This window comes from Pseudopipra pipra, chromosome 8, assembly GCF_036250125.1.
Source record: "Pseudopipra pipra isolate bDixPip1 chromosome 8, bDixPip1.hap1, whole genome shotgun sequence".
Taxonomy (NCBI): domain Eukaryota; kingdom Metazoa; phylum Chordata; class Aves; order Passeriformes; family Pipridae; genus Pseudopipra; species Pseudopipra pipra.
Genome location: NC_087556.1, coordinates 33,912,794 through 33,936,489, shown reverse-complemented (window position 1 = coordinate 33,936,489; position 23,696 = coordinate 33,912,794). Strand labels below are relative to the sequence as shown.

Here is a 23,696-nt window from a genome sequence, read left to right as displayed (position 1 = left end):
GCTCTTCTCTCGGGGTTATTTACCCCAAACAGCTTCCCTGTGGGAAATCTGGTCCTTTTCCTCTCTTCCATCTTCTGGGACTGAAACAGGATGGGAAGTAGAAGCATTTATCCAGGTGGATTGTGATCTGGACAAGTAAATGAATACAGGAGTCAGCGAGGTGATTATTTTAGCATCTGGGGCAAAGAGAAATGCTCCCTTCTTTTTTTGTTATTCCTACAGACATGGAGGAGAAGACTCTTCCTTGTTAAGTTATATATCCGTGCAGCCTTGAGGCTAAATCCTGATTCCAGCTTATGTTTGGAAAAATCTGGTGGAGTCACACTGTGGATTAATTCACAGTAAGTGAGACCTAAGACAGTGGAAGGTGGTGGGTGAATTATCCATTGGGTAGGATAGTGTTTTGGAGAGAAAATGAAGAGGCTCCTGCAACAATTCCTGAAGTCAGTGCATTATTTCTGTTTGTTTTACTCCTCTGCAGTGTAACCAACACCACTGATCCCTCCTCTGCCTTGGGCGACACGTGTTCCATGGCCATTAAGAGAAAGCAGCTCAGTCTTTCATGTTCACAGCGTGCTTTGCATTTCCCCCTTCATCGTCTCGCAGCTCAGTATCACTGATATTATGACAGAATGTGCTCAGTGCACAGAACTATTAAAAATGTAGCTCAGATGGTGCTGACGGGAGGCTGACATCTCCTGAATAATTTATTTTAACTGAAAAGATTTGTAGCATTTAAGTGTTAGCAGAACTCTTTGTTTTAACTCTTTCTGAGGCGGCTGCTTGTTGTCATTCACTTGTTTGGGCAAGAAGTGGCTCGACCTGTTCAAGCATGGGTCGGACATCTCTGCCAGCCAAAGCCACCACCTCCCTCAGAGACAGTCAGCCTGCTGGTCATGGGCCTTTGGAGGCTGGAGAACCCCGGAAGAACTCCAAAGGGAAGCTGGAGGTGTTGGAAGAAGCAGTCACTGACAGTTGGATTGCCTCTGCCTTGGGAACAGCAAGCTTTTTCCAGGGTGGAGGATTGAAACAGGCTGTAATTATTGGCTGCAAAATATTTACAGTAAGCAAGGAACGGCTGGCTACCTTTAATTCCTGGCAGCAGCTCCCTTCCTTGGGGGCAGTGACTGTAAGTACTTGCTCTGAGGAGTAGCTGCTCCTATCCCCCTGTCCAAGGGGAAGTAACCAATGTGTTGCTGGTCCAGGGGTTTGCACAGAGTGGGTAAACCAGAAGGAAGGACAGCAGTTTGTCTGATTGTAATCCTAATGCTTCACCCATCTCTAAAGCATGTTGGAGCCTTGGGAGCACATGCAAATAATGTCTAGGTGGGAAAAGGGGGCTTGGAACATGTTTAGGTGATGCTCAGAGCGTGCTTTTGTCAGTGCTCTGCTTATCATGCCCAGCACTCTGGTGGTACTTTTGCTCTGCTTTATACGTTTTAAAATTGCAGTACAGACTAATTGGTTTGTGAAAGGTCACAAAGAGATCATTAAACTTGAGTGTCAAACACGAACCTGTGGGTTCTGATTCCAGTGTCTGCTGTGGGGCTTCCATGACTGCTGCAGAGAGCTGTGCAGTTAGTGCATGGAGGGTGCACTGCCAATCCAACCAGTTCGTGGTTGGACTCGATGACCTTAGAGGTGTTCTCTGACCTTAACCATGCTGTGATTCCATGGGTATGGCTTTGCAGGCCCAAGACTTGGTGCAGTGGAAGGAAAGCAGGGCCATAGCTTTCTTGTATACATTTAGCAGAAACTTTGTGCAGGGAACATCCTTGCACGCAAGCAACCAACCCCAGTTTTCAAATTTTTGCTGGCAGAAAGGCAATCACGAGGCAGAGAGGTTTTATCAGTTGTGTTCTTGGTATTGGTGTTAGAAAAGCCAAGATCATTTCTCTGATGATTAGCTGAGAGGGCTCTTCCTCCCTCTTTTTTAAACATGCAAGACATTCCACAGAGACAAATCCTGTGAGGAACCAGTTCCCACTCAAGTCGAAGGAAGCTACTCACAGATGGTAGAGGCCAAGATTTATCCCATACTTTATAGACAAATTTATCACTGAAATGTGCCCACACCAGGTGCCCCACAGACAGCTGCTCCAGCCCAAAAGGGCTCAGTGCTGATTCACAAACAAGTTCTCCCTCCTGCTCTCTCACTTTTCTTCCTCTTATTGCCAGTCATGTTGCTTGCAGGGTTATTTCATTGCCTTTCAATAATCCTCCAGGTTCCTACCAAAACTGAGTTTAACAGTTTAGGTAAGACACAGTCTGTCCTTGAAGAACACAAATCTGTGTTGGAGAGAGGGAATGGGAAGACAGAAATCCTGCTGTTTCTGGTTTACAGGTTAGGCCCTGTGACATAGGTCAAACTCTGATGTTCTTGAAGTCAACACCAAAACCCATTTATGGGTCCCAGCTGGCCAGGGCATCATCCCAAACAGTTTGTGACTGATCCATCCTCTTTAGGGCTTGGCCACAGATTCTTCCATCACTGAATCTTCTCCCCACCTAATCGTGAAGGGACTGGAAATACCTCATTCTCTTGTATCTTTTTTTTCCCTAATGAAGTTTCAAGGTGCTCACACAAAGGAGCAAAGTGGTGTTATTCTCACTTTTCAGTTGGGGAAACCAATTCACAGAAAGGCCAAGTGATGACCTCAGGTCACACACCAGGCCAGTGTCAGAGGCAGAAGAGTGTTCTTCACGTCCTCTGTTCCTTCCCAGCTTCTCTCATAAACCCAAATAGCAATAAAATGAAACAAAGGTTCATACCAGGAAAAGTTGGATTGGGACCTGCATCAACTCAGGATCAACCATGGAGTCACTGTGGCTCAGCAGAAACCCTGGAGTTAATGATCTCTGCAAAACTGATATATTTTTGCCTAAGTATATTCCAAGAAATAATTAAATCCCTATTAATTATAGAGACAGGAACTAATGGGAGAGAAGAGCCAGAGTCTCTAAGTCAGATTCATCTGAATTCATCACCTAGCAAAAATTTGTCTTATGAATAAATACACCCTAGAAATTAGTCTAATAAATTTTTCCTAGTGAAACAAGTTGTCTTCCTGCTTTATGCATCATTTTAAAGGAAGATGATGGAATATAAATTTTCTTCATCTTCAGAGAAACAGACATTCAGATGTGTCTGTGTGTATCCTTGTTTTGGGGATGGTGCTGACATCTGGGCAGGACATGTTGGACTGAGCCTGACTGACTTCAAGAGCTGTTGGAGTGGATACCAGCACTGATTTCCAACCTGGGGAAAATTCCCCTCAATTCCAGCTTCTTTGTGTATTAGCAATTACTTTCAAATGTTTAAAACTCAATAGCAGTTGCCAAAATCTATGTATTGCCTCCCAAGGAAAAAACTCCTAATTTCTTCTTGTTTAAATGCCAAATATGTGGCTAAACTAAGGTTGATGATAGCTAAGGTTTGGTTTTGGGCAGATTCTGAGTCCATGCACAGTTAGTGTCTGGAAAATGCACACAGCTGTGACTGTGCTGGGGCTATGTCTGTGGAAATGTAAAAATATTGCTCTTAAAAGAGATTAATCTTTCTCACATTTCCTGCTATGGTTTGAGGTGATTTTCACATAGTTTTGTTCTCGGCTGTCTCAGTGCTTTGAGTCCTCCTGCCTAAGACTCTCTTCTTGCAGTGATTTTACAGCCTCATGCATTATGTACCTTTGAAAAATGGTTGGTTGAGTAAGAGGTTTCTTGGTTTCAACCAGAAAAGAAATACCTAAAGTCACTAGGAAGTCACTTCTGTGAAGAAAAGCTCATATATACCATAAAAGAAACCAGAAGTGTCTCTGAATGAGATATAACGAGACTGGCTGTGAGCAGAAACTCTTTGATTTTAAGACTCCATGTTTTAATGCCCATGACATAAATGAGCCCATATGCACCTCACTTGCTCTGCCAGCTTCCCACAACCTTTTTTTACAACACGGTGAGCAGTCTCAGGGTCACCTGAAGTTGTCAGACACAAGAGGATGTTTCCTGCAGCCCTGTCCCTGCAGCAGCAAAGAATATTGCATTGCTTCAAAACTGTAAGGAGAGGGTTATAAAATTATCATGCCTGTAAATTCCAGATGCAAACCATATGATTGCAAAGCCCTTCTCTCTATCCTTGTTTAAACCGACTCTCTCCTAAGCCTCCTCAACATCTGTCTGCCCTGGAAGTGCAGTTTTTCCCTGTGCTCAGTCACATGCTCAGTGTACACCTTATGCTGGGACTAAAAGGTCTTTTGACAAAAAACACTATGCAAGTGATGAAGTGTTTGCTTAGGATTAGGTGCTGTGGTTAATATAAGCATTAAAAAATGTCTCTGGCCACTGTCCTGTGTCTCAGTGGCCTCATATTTCCCCTGCTCTGGAGACGGATGTACATCTGGTTTGAGTGGCTTTTGTCCTGTTCCCTGGGCACAAAAGAAAAAGGAGTACTGGGCTTTTAAGTATGGAAAGTTATGCAGGGGTGCTAAATATATCAGTATTTCTTGGACCTGAACTTACCAGGATACGCTGTTCCAGCAACACTTCCAGCACGAATGCGGGAGAGGCAGGTCTGCTTGTAAGCACTTGGGGTTTTGTTCTGAAATAGGGAGGTACATCCACGTGTAAGGGCAGTGGTTCCAGGAGAGCTGGAGTGCAGGGCTGCCCTTGGGATCCTGCCTCTCTCTCCACTGCTGGGCTGAGCCCCTGCGAGCCCTTCGGATGCGTCTCCTCTTCCCGAGGACGATCCAGTTACACGCCTTGAGCTTTGCCATAGTAGCAGAGGAAGGGGGAGTACAAAGGTTATGGAAAACAAAACATTAATTTTCTTGACCAGCTGTGTTACAAGCAAAGTGCAGCTTATTTATACCCACAGCACAGTGTTCATAAATCAGGGCTGCTCTCCAGCAAGGCATTTAATGAGAACTATTAAATGATTTCACGATGTACTCATCGTTACCATCTGATAAAAACCAGCGCTCCCTCCCAGGACCAGGGCTTTCCAATTGCAGCTTTTTGTGCTGGGGGAAGGAGGTGTGGGGGGGAAACAAAGCCCTCGGCAGCGTCAGACGTGTTCTGCGAGGCTCTCGGCGGGCACATTGTGTCGGGAGCACTGATCGCACGCTCAGCCCGAGCACGGAGCCTCCCGGCCCTTAATTAGGGAGATGGGCCTCTGACGTGAATGGCCTTTGGTTTTATGTAATACCTTTCAGGGAGAAAATGCCTGATCTGATCTGGCCTCCGTCTGCCAGCGTAAATCACGGCGGGTGCCGCTCCCCGGGGCTGTGTGAGGCTGGACCCCGGCCTGTGGTGCACGAGGAGCCACAGAATGGTTTGGCTTGGAAGGGACCTTGAAGACAATCCAGTTCCAACCACCTCCCATGAGCAGGGACACCTTCCACTGAACCAGGTTGCTCAGGGGAGCAGGAAAACGGGGAGCTCCACAGACCCTGCCTGTCTCCCATCCTTGGAAAACCAGTATATTTGTGGAATTTGTGGAAGTTCAAGTCAAAGGGATCATACCCGATCCAGGAGGCTCCCTGCACTGTGGGGCAGTGTGGGTGACCCCGAGAGCTTGTCCCCATGGGGGGCACAGGTCTGTCTACAGCCCTCTGGACTTTCCCCTGCAGATTTCCAGGCAGGAGAGGCTGGATCCAGTGGCTGCACAGAGCCCTGCGAGGGCTCCTTTGTCACGGCCATACCCAAGCACTAAAATCACAGGATGGCTAATTTATGTGAGAAGGTTTTATATGCATCAATGGGGAGGGCATTGCTGCCCAGAGCCTTGACCCTCTCCAAGTGCTTAATTGCTAATCAGAGCCTGGATTCAGCAGCTCCCATTCTCTGACACTTTCTAGCCCCTTCAATAAAACTGGAGAGGCTCTTGGGTTTATAACAAAGATGTTTATCTTGCCTGAATTTGTGGGAAGCTGTAGGAGGCTGTCCTTTCTTACTGCAGAGCTTTAATGGGGTAAACAGTTGCTGTTACTTAGTTTCCAGCCAGACTTTCTGAATGGGGGCTGGGAGGAGGATTCCTTAATTAATCCTTTGGGAAAGTGGTTGGGATTCTGGCTTGTTGTTTTGGGTTTGTATCTAAGTAGCATCTCCCAGATGCAGAATAGCTAAACTGAGGTCCAAATGTCACCTTGTATATCTGCCTATCTCTGATGGGTAATTTTTCTTTCTCCTTGAAGCGACCTGCTCCTTCATCTGGGATGGAACTAGGTGGCCTTGAAGGTTCCTTCCAACCCAAAAAATTCTGTGGTGCTATGATGTTTTTCCCCCTCAAAGAAGGAAGGAAATGGCCTTTCTTGGGGAGGAAACAGCTATGTGTGAAGAAAATTGTGTGTGTGAATGGCAGCATGGTTTAACATTGACTTAAAGCTTGTCTTTATCAGCAAGTAATTTTCAGTAGAGAATGATTTCACCACAGGATTTACTGTGATCTGCTGATAACTACCTGAGGACCCGGGTTACTCTGCATCTCTGCATAAATATTAATTAAATATTTTTCAGACCTTTTTCTTATTATCTGATTTCTTCCAATTTCCAGAGCTTCAGTATTCCCTGAGTGGTATTTGCTGGGTTAGCTGCAAAAAAAAAAAAAAAGGCTTTATCTGGCATCAGTATGCTGACATGTTGTCAAAGACTGCCATAGGATACAAGGTACCACTAGCAGAGGCTACTGAGGTAAAATCAGATTACAGTGATGTAGGCAGAGACAGCTTCAGAAACTGGAAGTGCTCAGAGGCTGGATGGAAAGCTTCTCCAAAGTTCTTAGTCCTAGGCAGAAGATAAAAGTCTTCCAGCAGACCTGGCTGGAGCATCACTAACACATCATTTTACTTATAAAGGCTGGACGAGTGACTTCCAGAGACAAGAAGTACACTGATCTCCCTGGAGCCAGGACTCAGGCAGGTGCCATCCAAAGTCAGAGTTTGTGGATTGCCTCTAGCAGATATCAGTAGGTATGTTTTGTAATTCTGATTTTGCAGAATGTCCCAGGCTGTTTTTAACTAGAGTTAAAACCAGGGCACTACAGAGACTGTTGCTCTCCCCAGCCACATGCCTGTTTTTTCCTTCAGATTCCTGTGAATGAAAGCATGGTCCCACCAGTGCCTCCCTGCAGGCACCAGGTAGTAGCTATTTTAGGGGCATACAAATATCTTCTCAGGCATTTTTTTTTAAGTATTTTTATAAGAAAGGAGAGGCTGTAGAAGGGAGGCACAGGTGGGGTTTGAAGGCTAGAGGAAACGCCTTGAAAAGTTTTTGTGCGTGTATTTGGACGTGGATCTTGTTCTGCTGCAAACCAGGAGGGTTAATGGATATGTCATAGATCGTAGAATCCTAGAATGGTTTGGGTTGGAAGAGACCTTAAAGACCATCTCATTCCACCCCCTGCCATGGGCAGGGACACCTTCCACTAGCCCAGGTTGCTCCAAGCCCTGTCCAACCTGGCCTTGGACACTTCCAGGGATGGGGCAGCCACAGCTACTCTGGGCAACCTCACAGGGAAAGATTTTTCCCAATATCTAATCTAAACTTGCCCCCTGTCAGTTTAAAATGTCAGTTTAAATGCCCTGTCTCACTGTTGTATTAGGTCACTACAGGACATCTTTAACCCGTACTGGCTAATTATCAAATTCAGATATATACAATCATAAAACCTGCTGAGCACTGCATATGTGATGAGCTGCTCAAACAGCTTATACCAAACACATGTGGCATTCTTAAATGTTCGTTGCTTTCTCAAGACATTCCCATTTGTATGGACTTCAGACAACTCCAGGCTGCCTTGCTGTTTCCATCCATGTGAGTGTACGGAATGGATGTGAGGTGCATAAACAGGTCTGGAGGAAGGTTTGCCATTAGCTGCAGGTAGTAATTTATGGTGGGAAAGCAACAGGCAATTAAACTCCTTACATTGCTGAGCATTAATGTATAGTGCAGTAAGTCAGAACATTTCCTTTAATGTTTTACTTAATGAAGATGAAGTCTCTCTCTTTATGATCTGCTGAAGTCCTTTCCACACAAGGGCTTGGGTGGTTTGTTTTAAAACTTTATTATGTTTATATATATGTTATCCTTACATAGCACACACTCCTCAAGCCTGCATTCCAGGCTACTGCTTCTCATTGTAGACTGAGAAAAAACAGCAGGGAGGTTTGATTAGCCCTCCACAGGTTGCTCTGTGCTACCTTCAATGCAATTTGAAGGAGACTGGGTTATTGTTGGGTTGTTTTTAACTTCATAGACAAATATCTCCACCCTGAAATACCTTACAAGAATTTAGCAATATGTGCAGAGACTACAGTCTTGGCTGTCCCACCTCCAGTACAAAGTGAGCCTTTGAAGTATTTTAAGTAGTGTATTTTCTCAAAGGTATTGAGCATGGTATGTAAATAAACTTCATTTCAAGCCAGGTTGGGTTACAGAAGCAGCTGGTTCACAGCTGGAACCAGTATTATGGGCTGTTCATTCTACAAAGGATCAGTCTTCACTTGAAGCTGATGCAAAGGGAGGAAACTGGTCTCAACCACAATGCTCAGATGAAAGCAAATACTACAGATACCAAGAAGGTAAAGCAGTTACCATGCCACTGTTCTTGTTTATTTGGGTTTTTTCGTCCTCTGTTTTAAAACTGTGAGTCTTTTATATTGATTTAATAGTTAAGAAATGTTGCAAGTTCAGTCTGGTCCTAAGAAGTACTAAGCACCATCCCTAAGCAGTTGGTGCAGCAATGGGAGTTGAGCTGCTCAAATAGCCTTACTGGTGCTGTGAGTCCATCATTAGAAATCATAGAGTGACTGAATGGCTTGTGTTGGAAAGGACCTTAAAGATCATCTTGTTCCAACCCCCTGCCATGGGCAGGGACACCTTCCACAAGACCAGGTTACTCCAAGCCCTGTCCAACCTGGCCTTGGACACTTCCAGGGCTGGGCCATCCAGTACAGAAATGCAGTTCTGTGCTCTGCCACAGCTTGAGATTCTTTAGGTTTTCCCTTGGGAGAGTTCAAATACCTGCAGTGAAAAAAACCTGGCATTGTACACTGTGCTGGAGATGGAGGTGTCCGTGCCCCTGGGCCCCCCTTTCACTGCCAGCTCTCCTGGGCATGTTGCACTGCCAGCTCTCCTGATTCTTGGAGCTCATGAAGAACTGGCTCAGAAACCATCTTAGCCCTGCGAGGATGAATGTGGCAGTGTGTGAAAGCAAAGTGCTGGCAGCAGTGGTGGCCGGTGCTGTTCTGACCATGCCAGGTGTGGTACAAACTAGTTATGTTGGTGTCCTGATGATTTTGTGGTTCCAGACTGTGGTTTGTACATGTGATAACAGCCAGCAGTAAACTGCCATGGGAAATATCTAGTCAGTCCCAGACAACCTAAATTTAAAAAGCTGTTTGGAGGTGACCATGCTATTTATTAACCATTGTATTTATGAAAGTGGCAGCTGGGGACCAACACAGGAAATGATGCTGGAGGATGTGCAAGTTCAGCACAGGACGCAGACCTTACCTGTGCAACACCCCAAACTTAAACCAAGCATCCCAAGTGCTTTACTGCTCAAAGCCAAGTCAGTTGTTTTACATTTGGGATTATTTATTGAACGATGTAGAGCAAAATCTCTGTTGGCCTTACCGGGATGAGGTATTTGACAAAACCCATGGAAGGCTTCAGCGGGGCCAGGGGTTGGGGCTGGGTCTGCACTGAGCACACAGCACGTCAGACACGCCAGCAGCCTTCATCTGAGGAGCTGGAGCTCAAAGCTGGAAGGAAGTAGGGATAAACCTTGGCCTGCTCTGCATGTCCGAGCAGAGGGCTGAGCGCCAGGAGCGCTGGGGATTTAATCCTTGCACTAACGGTGTTAGCTTAGCATACTTTCCGTAATCCATTCTTAAGCACGAGCGTAGATGTGGTTTGACACCTTGAAAAATGTGCTCGCTGGCTTTCCTCGGCCCTCCCAGATCCTGCCTGGTGTGAGGACCAGGTGGAAGAGAGCCAGGAGGAGCGGGAAGACGCCGTGGCCATCCCTGCTGCCTCCCTGCAGTACTCATGTTTGCAGGGCAGTGGTGCTGCACATTTCCTGATAAACTTCCAAAGAGCTTGAGATCCTTGGATGAAGCACGATCCATAAATGCAACATGTCATCATTCTTTGAACAGCTTCCCATCTTTGTGAATGGAATCAGCAAGGGACATCCTGCATTCCTCTGGAGGGAGGTAGCCCAGCCTAAGGCCTGAATGGCTAATTTTAAAAAAAGAAGGGATCCAGTGTGGGCTGCCTATTGCTGGTCCATATGGGATTGTATTGTTTGCTCTTGGATTTAGGATCTCGCTCCCCAGCAGCCCCATACAGTATCTTAGAGGCTGCAAGCACATGGCACAAGGCTTCCTTCATTATCTGCTCAGCTGCTTAGCAGACCTGTTTTTTTCATCTCTGAAACAAAGCAAAAAGCAAAGCTCGTCACTTCCATCACTTCATAGAATCCCAGAATGGTTTGGGTTGGAAGGAAACCTTAAAGCTCATCTCATTACAATCCCCTGCCATGGGCAGGGACATCTTCCACTAGACCAGGTTGCTCCAAGCCCTATCCAACCTGGCCATGAACACTTCCAGATATTGGTGAACATATTTCCTAGGCAATTGAAGTCTCATCTCCTTGACGCTGTGGTCATGGAAGCAAAGGTAGGGAGACACTCATGGCATGCAAACTTCCAAAGAGAAGATTATGAAGATCTCATTTACAGAGTGGCTTAAACAAATAAGCCATAATTTGGAACAACTGTAGCAAAGTTTCTGCTTTAGAATGGGCAGAAGTTTCTGAGAAACAGGCACAAGTTATTTGGGTGGGCTCTGCATGCTCAGGTGTCTCTGAGCCCTTTCAGAGGGCATAAATAATGCACTGACTCAAAGCTTAGGCAGAACTCTTGGGAATTAGTCCAAACACGTATTCCCTTTTGTGATATCAGTTATAGCATGAGCACTTTTAGAAACAGGTGGGTTCCTGACATCCTTGAGTGTAGTGAGGTTGGATAGAAGATTCCTATCTGGTCTGGGAGGAGAAGTCAGACAGACCCCACTCTGTTGCCTTCTCCAGGCTGAGCAACTTTGCAGACAAAAATATAAATCATGCCTTAATTTTCCAGTGTAGGTGCTTTTTTGGCTTTTTGGAGCAGGGAGGTGCTGGTTCCCAACACGTGCATGAATTGGCTGTTCCTGCCCTTTGGAAGGAGAACTGGCTGCATGTGTGTCTGTCTGCTTGGGTTTCCTGGGAGTGGCACAGATAGCTCATAGTTTCATTCTCATTTAAAATTAAAGCTGATTTAGTGAGCAGCATCTGGAGACAAATATTATTCTCCTTAGGGTAGCTCAAATTCTTCTTTGGTGAGAAACAGTCTTTTAATGCTGTAACTTTGAGTGTCTTGTCTCTAGAGTTGCATTATCAGTGCCAATCTGGCCTAATACTTTTTACATCAAACTTCTCCAAACAGCATTTGAAATCTTGAATTAAGACTTCTTTTTTTTTTTTATAATCTGCAAAGCTCTTTTTCTTGCTAGAATCTGCGTCTTCCAGAGTTTTGTAACTTAAATCTCCATGAGATGCTTTGCAAACGCAGGAGCCAGCATTCATTTTACACATTTCATAGGGATTTTGTAAGCAATGTATTAAAGGAAAGCAATGAAATAATCTCTTAGGTTAAGGTCTTTAAATGTAACTAACAGAGTAAGATGTCTGAGCACCCCTGAGCTTCACATTCAAACCTTAAAATTAATCTTTCCCACTCCTGTGTCGTATTAAGTCTGATTAATAGCTAATGCATCAGTTGCATTTAAGATGCACATCTGTTTGTGTGTATGCACAAAGAAAATATTTATGTCCCAATTCTTTCTCAGGGGCGTTTAAAATTGTTTTCTACTGAATTGAGTAAGGTCATCTGGCAAAGCCGAGCAGGTCATCAATAATTAATCCAAGCAGGCAGAGCTGAGTCTCACGGTGCTTGCAAACACCCTGTTAGACTGGATGGTTTGGCAGAGCAGGGGCAGTTCTCAGATTTTCTCAGCAAACAAGCAAATGTGCGTATAGCTTTTTGAGGGGGAGAGGGAGGCTTGATTTTATTGGAAACAGCTGTGCTGTGCTTGCACTGCAGGACTTGGAGCATCCATATGTACAGGCAGAGCTTCTGGTCTCCCAGTCCAGCCCCATCCAGCCTGGCGGTCACTGCCCGTGCACCAGGGCCTGGCATTTGTGGCTCGTTTCCATGTGTTTGCAGGCTGCACTAACACCAGAGCTTGGATTCATCTCAAATTTTTCTAAACTTTATTGAAAGTTAGGTGCTTTACACCCAGCTCTGCCTGTCCAAGGGTTGGCTCTGGGGTACGAGCTTGTCATCTGGTTTAAATAGAGTCTACTGGGGGAAAAAAGTCGTCTCTTCCAGAGGGTATTTCCTATCCGGGTTTGTTATCTAAGAAGATGGGATGAACATGGGATGAGTAAGGGGAGCAAAGCTGGTGAAGGGTCTGGAGCATGAGTCTGACAAGGAGCAGCTGAGGGAGCTGGGGCGGCTCAGCATGGAGAAAAGAAGGCTCAGGGGAGACTTTCTGGCTCTGCAACTCCCTGACAGGAGGGGGGAGCCACGTGGGGGTCAGGCTTTGCTCCCAGGGAACAAGGGACAGGACAAGGGGAAATGGCCTCAAGCTGTGACAGGGCTTGACAACCCTTTCAGTGAAGAAATTTTTCATAATATCCAATCTATGCCTCCCCTGCCCAGGGAAGTGCTGGAATCACAATCCCTGGAGGGATTGAAAAGACATGTAGATGTGGCAGCTGGGGACATGGGTTAGTGTTGGGCTTGGCAGTGCTGGGTTAACAGTTGGACTTTGAGGTTCATCAGTGGTTGATGACCTTAGAGGCCTTTTCAACCTAAGTGGTTCTGTGTATACTCTTCCCTTTCCACTTGGAGGGATTTGTCTGTCCTGAGGAGGAGGCTCCCAAAGAGGTCCATGTCACCAGCCTGGGCAAAGCATTTTGCTTTTGGACAGACAATACTGTGGGTCTGGGCTGGCATGATGGGAAAACTTCAAGTGGCTGAGGAGTGAGCGTGCACCTCTGCAGTGGCAGAAGCATTTTGTGTTCACAAATGTTTATCTCTAGCTGTTTCTGTTGGCCTAACAGAGTATGTTACACAAATGTTATCAACATACAACCTCGCTGCAAAAGGTAAATGGAAATGGTTTCCGTGAGGCTGAGGATGGCAGTCACCAATGCAGTAACTCCCTTCCTCCTGAGTCTCCTCAGAAGTCCAATCCAGCATCCCAAGTATGGAGCTAACATGGGTTTGGAGGCTTTGGAGCCATGAAAGCTTAGCCTTTGGATTTGGGGTTGGATGGGACCATGGCAGGTTGCAATTCAGACGCCACACGATACCTTGATTATGGGCAGAGAAGAAGGAACCAGATCCCCATGTGGCAGAAGGGGCTGGCTGAGTATCCCACCATCCTGATGGCCACCAGGTTCCAGCTCTCCCTGGAGTACCATCCTCTCCCAGGACACATGTGCAGCTGTTTCGGGACAAGCAGGCTGGGAACCAGTCCAAAGCCAGAGTAGGCATGTGTGCTGCTCCCTCTTCTCCACCGTAACGCTGGTATGCACACTTTTAGTGCCTGGCCCCTGCTGAACTGCTCTGGCTTTACAAGATGAGAGAGCTCTGCAGTTCTGACAGGAAAATTGCTGCCCAGATGCCGGAACACCAGTGCTCTGCTTGTTTAAATATTTGTTCAGACCAGCTCGACTTTCCAATGCGTTTTTCCATGAGGGATTTTGGAGGTAGGGGAAAGAAGTCAGTACTAATAAAATCCCATGCTCTAGTGTACTCACATGAGAGCATTTAGCCAGCAGTACCCTCTGTCCTGACAGCATCACGTCTCCCCATCGCCGTCCTGCCTTCCTTCATACCTGTTTCTTACAAGTATGTGGATGGATCTGTATGTGTCCTGTCCACAGAATTTCAGGACTTTTAACGTCCACAGCTCTTAATCTGGCTTGTTCACATGTGCTGTGTTTCCTGAGAGAGAAAATAAATAGGAATGGGTGGAGGAAAACAGCTGCTGTCATCCACTTCCTCAGCGCTGTGTGTTCCATGACTGGTTGGTGCCCTGCACCCTGCAGAAATGGCAGGAACTGGGATTATCCAAGGGTTAACTTACAATCACCATGACTAAATGTCATGCCTGTAAAGAGCAGTACAGAAAACACTTGTGCTGACCCTCTCCCAGGCTTTACATGTAATGTCCATGGAAGTTTGCTACTGCCAGCCTCCAGCTTGTGATCTGTTCTGATCAATTCTGATCCTTTAACTTCTTTACTTTTGTCAAAGTCCCACTTGCTCTCCCTGAACTACTTCATATATATGGTTACAATCCCCATTTCCAATCTCCTCCCTGGCTCCCCGGAGTGATGTCCTGCACCAGATCTTGGCAAGTGCCCTTTTAAAAAGACCTGCTGGAAAACCTGGTAGAGCAAAGTGCAGCAGGCACACCAAGCACTCCTCATGCACCTATTTCAGCCCTACCAGTGCTCCCAGCATCCTCTTCTAAGGAATTGTGTGTCTGACCTCACTGGTTAAAGCATCATCATGCAGCCAGCTGATTAGGAACAAGCAAATTACCACAACACTTCAAATTAAATTTTCAGCACATGTATGTTTGAAAAGTGCAAGTGTTCACCCCAGGAAATGCCTTGAAATTCAGAAAAACAAGGATATGGCGAATGGCAACCTTCCAGTACCTAAAGAGGCTCCAAGATAGCTGAAGGGGGACTTTTCAAAAAGGCATGGAGTGACAGGACAAGGAGGAATGTCTTCAAAGTGCCAGAGGGCAGGGTTGGATGAGATATTGGGAAGAAATTCTTCCCTGTGAGGGTGGGGAGGCCCTGGCGCAGGTTGCCAGAGAAGCTTTGGCTACCCCATCCCTGGAATTGTCCAAGGCCAGGCTGGACAGGGCTTGGAGCAACCTGGGATAGTGAAAGGTGTCCATGGCAGGGGGTAGAATGAGATGAGCTTTAAGGTCCTTTCCAACCCAAACTATTCTGTGATTCTGTGATTTCTAGCATTTTTGTTTTATTTTGGTTTTGGGTAATCTATGCAGAAATATAACTCCCTATGCCCTCAATCTCACTATTTTCCAGTATGTTGAGATACATTGCCTGGAGAAGTGCTGTACTTCAGCTGGTTTATTGTGCTCAGTTAAAACTGCAGCAGTTTAACATAAATGGGAATGATTAAGTCGCAAGCCCACAGATTTCCTTCAGGTGTCAGCAAACAATTTGACTGTTAATATCTACCTGTTTGTGGATGCTTAAATTTGAATTAGGCACAATTAAACACAATTAGCTGTGTGTGCAATTCTGGGAGGCAAGAGAGGAGCAGTGGAGGATGCTGGTTTGCTCTGACATGGGTTTGGTTTGCTTGGAGACATGTTGAGCAGGAGGAGATGGCACGGCAAGGTCATCTCTAGGTGCTTCCTGCATCCACAGAGAAGGCATCTTTGGCTGATGGTTTGTGGTTGGAAGCTTCTGTGGGTGGTGCACACCTTTCCAAGCAAAAAAATCTTCCCAAAAGAAAGCAGCAAAGCAAAGGAAGGTGCTTTATGAGGACAGACCTTCTGCTCTGACTCACAGCAGCTCTCCAAAATCCAGTTTTTTAATCACAAAAGCCTCCCTTCCTATCCCAGGGAGATCTGTCAGACATGAAAAGGATCCAGATATGGCCTTCCATGGAGTTCTGGGACCTGCTCCAGCCCTGGATGCTGTTGGTGGCTCTGGTGCAGGTTTGTCTCTCATTGTCCTGTCAGGAAACGTGTTCCACAGCCATCCCTCAGCTGCCCATCTAACAGTGAGCTGTTAGTCACTGTGATTTATCTGGTTTTTCAATGCCAAACTGATTAAAAATTGCATGTTTCAAGAAAAAAAGAGGGTTTCACTCATGGCACCAAGTCTAATTATTGCATCTGTCCAAAGCAACAAGCAAAGGTTACAGTGTCTGTTTGCATTCCTCTTAAAGAAAACCTTGTTAAACTCTGTCTTGCATATTTTACAGCTATGGTAAGAGCCCCTGAAGAATATGCTGTCAGGAGAAATGGTTTCAGGCTTTTTTATCTCATTTTATGGAGCAGGAGTGTGTGCTGGTTAATCGGGGAGTTAGTGGGAAGTCTGAATGGTGACACAGAGGTGCCTTGTACAAACAGAGGGCGAGTTTGTGGGATGGAGTTTGCTGACAGAAAGTGGAGCTGCTGGGAAGGTCAGTGATCGTGGGACACAGAGTTATGGATCAGCTAAATGACTGCAGCACTGTGCGCTGGAATGCGAGATCATTTGTCTTTTTATAATTAACTTTGGTGCCTTGCTTTGGCCCTGCGTGGTGTTTTTCCTACCCACCCCAATTTTTAAAGGATTATGTCAAAGCTAATTTTAACCTGTGACACTGATCATGTGTCGATCAATCCCCATCTGCTCTCGTTCTCTGAAGTCAAGTTTCAGCAGGTCTCGGATTGACCTGGATTCTGGGGCTGTTTCCATCCCTGTGGCCATGACTATCCGTGTCAGCTACCTCCACTCAGACTTTTATCTGTTAAATATTTTGTCCATGCAGTAATCCAGCTGTTTCCTTTTTGTCCTCCATATGTTTTGTTGGAAATGAGCACAAGTGAGGCGCTGAGGAAGTAATTCCAACCGGTACATGAAGTTTTCTAGGACAGCATGACATGAAGGTCTGGAGCTCAGACAACCCTTCCTTGCTCCTGGTGGGATGGTTGGCTCCCAGCTCACAGGACACCTCAGCACTCAGGTCCAATCCCCTTTGCAGAGATTGTTCCCCATTAAAGTGCCACTAGAACTGTCTGACAGCAGCATCCAATCCTCACCTTGACCCACAGTCTAAAACTGGAATACCATCTGGTGTGGGAAACAAAAGAATTAACTCAAAGTCTGTGGGTTTTGGATCATCTTTTTACGCTGTCTCTTCTCCCTGTATTTTCTCCATTTGCTTCCAAGACCCCCAGTAGTTCCTGCAAAGGACCAGGAGGGCCAGCATAGATGCCTTTATCCCTCACAGATGTTCAGCTGCATCTGAGTGAACCATTACAGAAAATGACACTGAAGTTAGGGCAATTCAAGACCATCCCTGATAGCTGAGTCTGGGTAGGGAATCTGGCTCGTCAGAACAGGCTTATCCAAGTGGAAATCTGACCCAGACAGTAAGTGAACCTTCTGATTGTTGCAGCAGCTGATTTTTCACAGCGCATTGTGATGTGGGGTTTGGTTTCATGCTTCACCAGCAGTAATCCATTGCTTTTTGCCAGTCAGTAGTTCTGACACTGGACTTTCTCTGATAGCTGGAGCTTTTCTTACCAAGTAAAGAGTTAAAATAGCAGAGCCAGTTTCCTGCATCCCCCTGCTGCTTCCTTGATGTCTCTGAGCGAAGCATTGATCTGAACTAACCAGTTTAGTATGAGCATGGGGTCTGGCTCAGAGCTGCTCAGCTGCTGCAGCCCTGACAGTGATAAATGGTCCCTGGGAGAGGAGGATGTTTAGTCATCTCCTGAGGACTTGATAGACATGAGTAACTACCGAGCCTCAAGACCCCTGTCTGAGTTGCATCATGTTAAAGATGCTTCACATCATTCGTGTGTGGTGAGGCACCGGTCGTTTTGGGTGGTTTTGGCTTTTCTTTTGAAGGACACACTCTTTTAACGTCACCCTGAGCGCAGATCATGTGTCTGCATAGGCACTGAAGAGGACCACCCTGGATTTTGGAGGGATCCTGTGCTATGCCACTTCTTTCCCTGAGCCCTTCATACCCCAGCAAAGTGGCCACCAAGGGGCAATGCACCAGTGCAGTGCCACATTCCACAGTGCCGTGGCCAACGTAGGCTGGAAAATGTTCCTTGTGTGTGCACATCCGGGCTGGGGTGCTCAGCCCCTCCAAGGAGTCCTGCTTTGCTGGAGAGAGTGTTTCCCAAGGCTGTAGTTGATTTTTCACAAGCAAGTTTGTGCACTGGCCAAGAGTGCTGACAGCTCAATGTTCAGCTGCAGTATATAATTTTCTGTCATTTTGATTTATGTTCTTCCCTGCAACCAGAGTCCCACGTGAGAAAAGAAATCGGAAGGAGTCTATCCTAAAGTTAGCTCAATGCTAACTTCTTCAACTGACCTAGCAAATTAAAGATATTTTTAGATGGGGTTTTTTAATTTATTTATGGAAGATGAAAGAGAAAAGTATTAAAAAATAACCTCTGCTGTCAGTTCTGTGACCTGCAGTTGTGATGTCTGCCAGGCAATGCGAAGGGTCATTGTCACTGAGAGAGAAGCAAAGCTGGAACTGTGAGACCAAGATCTGCTCTTGGCTGAAGTTTCCACCTGCACTTGATGGCCCTGTCCAGGGAGGCTCTGATGCAATGCCCAGGACATCAGGGCTGAGCCTCCAGAGCAGTGCTTCACTTCAGGAGATCTTAAAACTCTCAGCATCTGGGGGTTTCTCCTGGGAAAAAGCCCGAATTCCCCAGGGAAGAGGCTGGTGTAGAGCCACGGTCTCTGCTCCCTCTAGACAGCAGAAGAAGGGCTCATCCTCCAGCATCTTGGGTGTGCCTGGAGGCTTCATGGCACAGCTCTCTCTTCTGCCTCACTTCTGGCACCCAGACTTGGGCTCCTGAACTGTTTTGCTACATTTAGAGCTTTGCTTCTTGGCATTAGTATTTGGGGCTTATTGCTTGCAGTTTCCTTTCCACGGATGCTTAAAAGAGCGAGAGGGGGGAACAAACCATGGCTGGGCTGTTTGCGTGAGCTACAAAGCGTCTGTGAGACAAAGGGAGGGACCACATGAAACAGCGCTTGGGGTGGCACTGACAGGGAGAAAAGCTCCCCTCACAGCCCCAGGAAAAGGCAAGAGAGCAGGGAAGTGTTTTTATCCCAGCTCTCTGCTTTCCTACGGAGTTCAGACAGTTTTTATTTATTGAGTTTCCCCCCACATAGCGGCGATGAGCGCATAGGTAATCCAAGACATATGACGTGGCTCAAAAGGAGAGCTCCCAAATGGGCTGAAATGAAGCTCACTTCCTAGCCCAGGGGTAGGGATTGCTGGTGAGGGGACAGGGAGGTGCCACAGGGCTGTCACAGGAGGGAAGCAGGGTCCTGGCTGGAGCACCTGCAGCACTTCTGGGCTCTGCTATGCACCCTGTCTGCTTTAAGGAAGACATCTACTTGATAAGGGCTGCATATTCCTCTCATTTACTTCTGGATAACACCAGTAAAGTGTTAGTAAAATGACTGAAACCCTTGTGTTGTGAGCAAGGCCGTCTGTCTGCAGCATGGGCAGCAGAAGAGGATTGTAGGGTGCCCAGCTGTAACCCTGTAGGGTATTGGACTGTGAAGCAGAAGGGAAAGAATGGGGCTTGGATCAATAACAGGGGTGCAGCAGATAGAAATGGAGGCTGTGTCCACCGCAGAGATCCCAGAGGGCATTTGGGCAATGGACCAGGGTGAACTTGGAGCTCCCCTGAACTAAGGTGGGTTTTATTATTAACCTCAGTGGAGCCAGGAGTTAGTGGCTGGCCAGTCTGTGTGTTGTGATCCCATGGTATTTGGGAAATGGGTAAAAATACTTTATTTCACATATATATTTATCTCTCTCTATATATATATACACACATACATACACACACCCCACGCACACCCCTTTCACAGGACACGTCAAGTGTATACAGGGCCTTTCCTTGATGGCTGGCATTTAGCAGCTGAGTTACAGATGGATTTCTGTGTAGTCAGCACAGATAATAATCACAAAAATCCTTTTAATAGATCAAAGAGTGCTGTGGAATTGAAAATTTCTTTTAGAAGCATTCATTTTGAGCAGTTCTTAAATTTTTGTCCTAATGTATAAGCTAGGGAAAAACATTTTTCAGAGGGTAAAATGGAAAGAAGTTTTATTCATTATTCTATTTAGATCTCCACTCAAATTAAAGATAAGTGACAAGAAGTGGATGTTTTACCATACACCCAAAGTTATTTCTGTATTCATAAAAGCCACTTGGTTAAATCAGGGGTGAGCAGTGATCACCATCAAAGGGATAGGTGCACACTGGATTTTTACTTGTTTTATGTTTGAAGGGTTTTTTTCCATCGTATATTACAACTTGCTTTACCTTCAGCAATCTAAACTCTTTTTCAGTTGAGGAAAACCTAAAAGCCATCATAATTACAGTTCTCATTGCACCCTAGCCCTGTAACAAGACAGAATTTTGATATTTAAACATGCATCTACCCCTTAAATAAGATGCTTTTATGACAGCCAGCCCCAGCGCATGGAGACATTATCCTGGTGCCGGACATGGCTTTGCAAGTGGCACAAGGAAAGCTGACTCTCAGCTGAGAATACAAAAATATATTATTTTTCCTAGTTGCACACTGTAGCTTCACAGCAAGTAAACCCTCGAGCAGCGTGGGCTCTTGAAAGAGGCCGTGCCTTTGTGAGGAGTTCATGTGCTTGGACATGAGGAGCGCGGCTGAAAAAGGAGCAGAAAGGAAATAGCCCTGGGGAGCTTCAGTGCTGGGACTGAAGAAATGGTTTGATACTTGTACAGACAAGTGCTCACCAAACTCTGCACGTCGTAAATAATCATCTCCCTGTCTCCCCTGCATCCGATGGGAAGTGCATCTTCCCCACTGAGACCCTGTGCTAAATAAAGGTTTGCCCTTCGTGGGGAGTGGGAGAGGTGGGAGGTGGACATTCAGGCTCTCGTCTCTTTCCCAAAGGAAAGTCATTAAGCATACAAAATACATATGTTTTCTCTTCAGCAGCTGTTGGGTTTCTCAGCCCAAGAGCCGTAACAGGACCACGAGGTTTGGAAAATTTCTGCCTCCCACATCTGCCCCACTCCCCACCAGCAATGCTGCTGAATCAGCGAAATGGGGTTGTGCATCTGCACCTCGTTAGGGCAGTACTGCTAATTAAGGCACTGGCAAAAAATGGCTTCAAGCCTCTCTGCTTTGGGGTGGTGACTCACTGTGGAGGGTGAGTTTCAGCCTTGTGCTGGTGGTGTCTCAAAACTCCACTGTTGTGTTTACAAGCAGATGGTGGTCCTGCAAAATGAAACCCTGACAGAACCTTCCTTTTCACCTTTCATGTCTCTAGGTTGGAAGCGAGTTCTTCTTTTCTTTACCTCTTTCTAGAGAAAAACCATGGGGGAATAATTATTTGCAGCCTTGTAAGGTCCTAGGCTTGCAGTGAAGTGTCCTTACACTGATCCCTGTCTGGTGCTGCTATTGCCTGAGTGAAGAAGTGCCATGTCGAATGCAGTGCATTGATTTGGATTAGTTCATTAACTAATTGGAGATTCTCTTCCAATCGAGGCTTTGCAAAGCTTTGCCCAGCTCAGTGGCACAAGGATATAGGATCTACCTGGGCAGATCTGGCTGTGGGGGAGAGAAGGGAAAAAGGGGAAAAAAACAGAAGAGGAAGGAATGTGAGCCTCAGGCTCACCTGAGGGTGCTCCATCGGGGGTCACCTGGGTGCTGCCTTAGGCTGTGTGAGCAGCAGGAGAGCCAGGGACATGGGAGCTGTTTGGGAGCCTGCCCTTGCTCAGCTGTGCCCTTCTGTACCCTTTGCAGACCTTCAGACGAAAACCACCCCGACGTGAAGCCTGACGCCTACGTGAACAACCTGGCTGAAGCAGTCGACATCATCCTCCAGCAGATGTAAAACCAACCAGCAGGAACAGAGATGAGTCCTTGTGTGCAGCCTCTCCATGGAACTGCTTCATCCTCTCCCACCTCCACCTCACCTTAACAAACCCAGGCCCAGCCTTGCCCGAGGTGGTGAGCACCTGCTTTCCTAAATATTCCACATAATGGTACTAAAATGATCTACTGACCTCAGCCAAGGGAACACCAAACCCACTGTCTTGAATGTTCTCCTCTTGGTGCCTGTGAGGAGCCTCTGCCTCCTCTGAGTGATTCTTGGGGGGGGGCTGTTCCCCCTTTAACTCTTCACTCACGCCGGGTACCCAGCCTGGAGGTGCGAAACAGGGAACCCGGCACCCCCTCACTAAGAGACTTACCTGTTTGACCCATCTGTACTGTGCCTTTTGGGGTGCCTGAGATGGGTTGGAGGATGTCCTTGAGGGGTGATGGAGGCCACCAAGCCCTGGGGGGGGCTCTGCGGGGTCCTGTGTGTGCCTTGGGTGGCACAAAAGCCCTGGGGAGGGGGGACACCCCTGGATCCAAGCCAGTAAACATGGTTCTGCCAGGATTAGCCTGTCTGGAACAGCCATGGGTTAAGGCCTGGGAATGTGGTAATGCTGTGACACATTAGGGAATAACTGCGCTGTCCTGTCAGGAATAAACCCCATCCTTTGGATCTGGCCTATTTGTCCTTGTGTTCAGTGGGATCAGCACTGGCAGGGATGACAGGATCTGAAATGCTTTTTCCTAGCTGGAATAAGCTGGAAGTGGCCATGGGACTGATGGGCTTTGCCTTCCCTCCATCTGCAAGCAGACATGGCTGTGTGGGAGGGGATGTGGGTTTCCTACCTCTTCCCAATAAAATCCTGAACATGCAGCCAAGGGCTCTCCTGTGCCAGGGAGCTGTTGATGTTGAGTCCCACACAGGCCCAGCTTGAGAGGGACTTTTCACAAGGGCATGGAATAACAGGACAAATGGGAATGGCTTTAAAAAGGGTAGGTTTAGGTTGGATATTGGGAAGAGATTCTTCCCTGTGAGGGTGGTGAGGCCCTGGCACAGGTTGCCCAGAGAAGCTGTGGCTGCCCCATCCCTTGAGGTGTCCAAGGCCAAGTTGGATGGAGCTTGGAGCAACCTGGAATAGTGGAAGGTGTCACTGCCTATGGCAGGGGGTGGAACAAAATGGTCTTTGAGGTCTCTTCCAGCCCAAACCATTCTGTGATTCTCTGCACTCACTGAACATCCCCTGGGACTGATCCTGTACCAGCACCATATGCCTGCCAAGAATCTGCCACATCAGTTTAGCTCCAGCTCAGCCCCATCCTGCTGCCAGGAGCTCTCAGCACATGCAGGGCTGCCAAGTGGTGCTCCATGGAGCAGGGGCAGCCACGAGATTTGCCTTTCCTTTTCTAACCACAATAAGGGTTTCTAAAAGGAGCTGCTTCCTGCTTCCAGGCACTGCAGCTCTCCAGCACATCCCCAGGGTTTTTAGTTTCTCTCCCCCATCAGTTTTGCAGTACAGGTGTTGCAGCCTGTGTGGTAACACCCGTCCATTCTGCACGTGGCAAGAGCATGGCTGGGACAGGGGCTCAAAATGGGTGAAAGAATTAAAGATTAGGGGTTGCTCCATCACATCCTCTGCCCACCCTCACTGACACTTGGCAGCGTTTGCAAGGGTCACCTTTTAGAGGCAAAAGTCCCCTTTTAATCAACATGTCAGCAGCTCTGCACCCTCTTGGGCTCTGGGCAAGACTTTTTGGGCTTTAAGCTGCTTCAGGCCTCCCATGGGACCATGGTCAGGTGTGTAATCCTGTGTAATGTATATTTATATGTAATGTGCTGGCCAGTGCCTGCATTCAGCCACTGCTTCCTGCATCTGCAAGCAGGAGGTAAATGATAATGCCAGCTCCAGCAGTCCCAACAGCTGAAGAAGACCCTGCTTGCTGAAGGACACCAAAGTTATTCTCCCTGTTT

At 46.8% G+C, this 23,696-nt stretch overlaps 1 protein-coding gene across 2 annotated transcripts in view; it reads left to right on the top strand.

Annotated features, from left to right (window-relative positions):
• LHPP (phospholysine phosphohistidine inorganic pyrophosphate phosphatase) overlaps positions 1–22,405 on the top strand; it is a 79,205-nt gene extending 56,800 nt beyond the window's left edge. For both annotated transcript variants that reach the window (XM_064663574.1, XM_064663573.1), the window contains one exon: positions 21,653–22,405. In XM_064663574.1, coding sequence (XP_064519644.1) covers positions 21,653–21,688 — 36 coding nt within the window. In that variant the 3' untranslated portion in view covers positions 21,689–22,405. The remainder of the gene's footprint in view (positions 1–21,652) is intronic.
• The last annotated feature ends 1,291 nt before the right edge of the window (positions 22,406–23,696 follow it).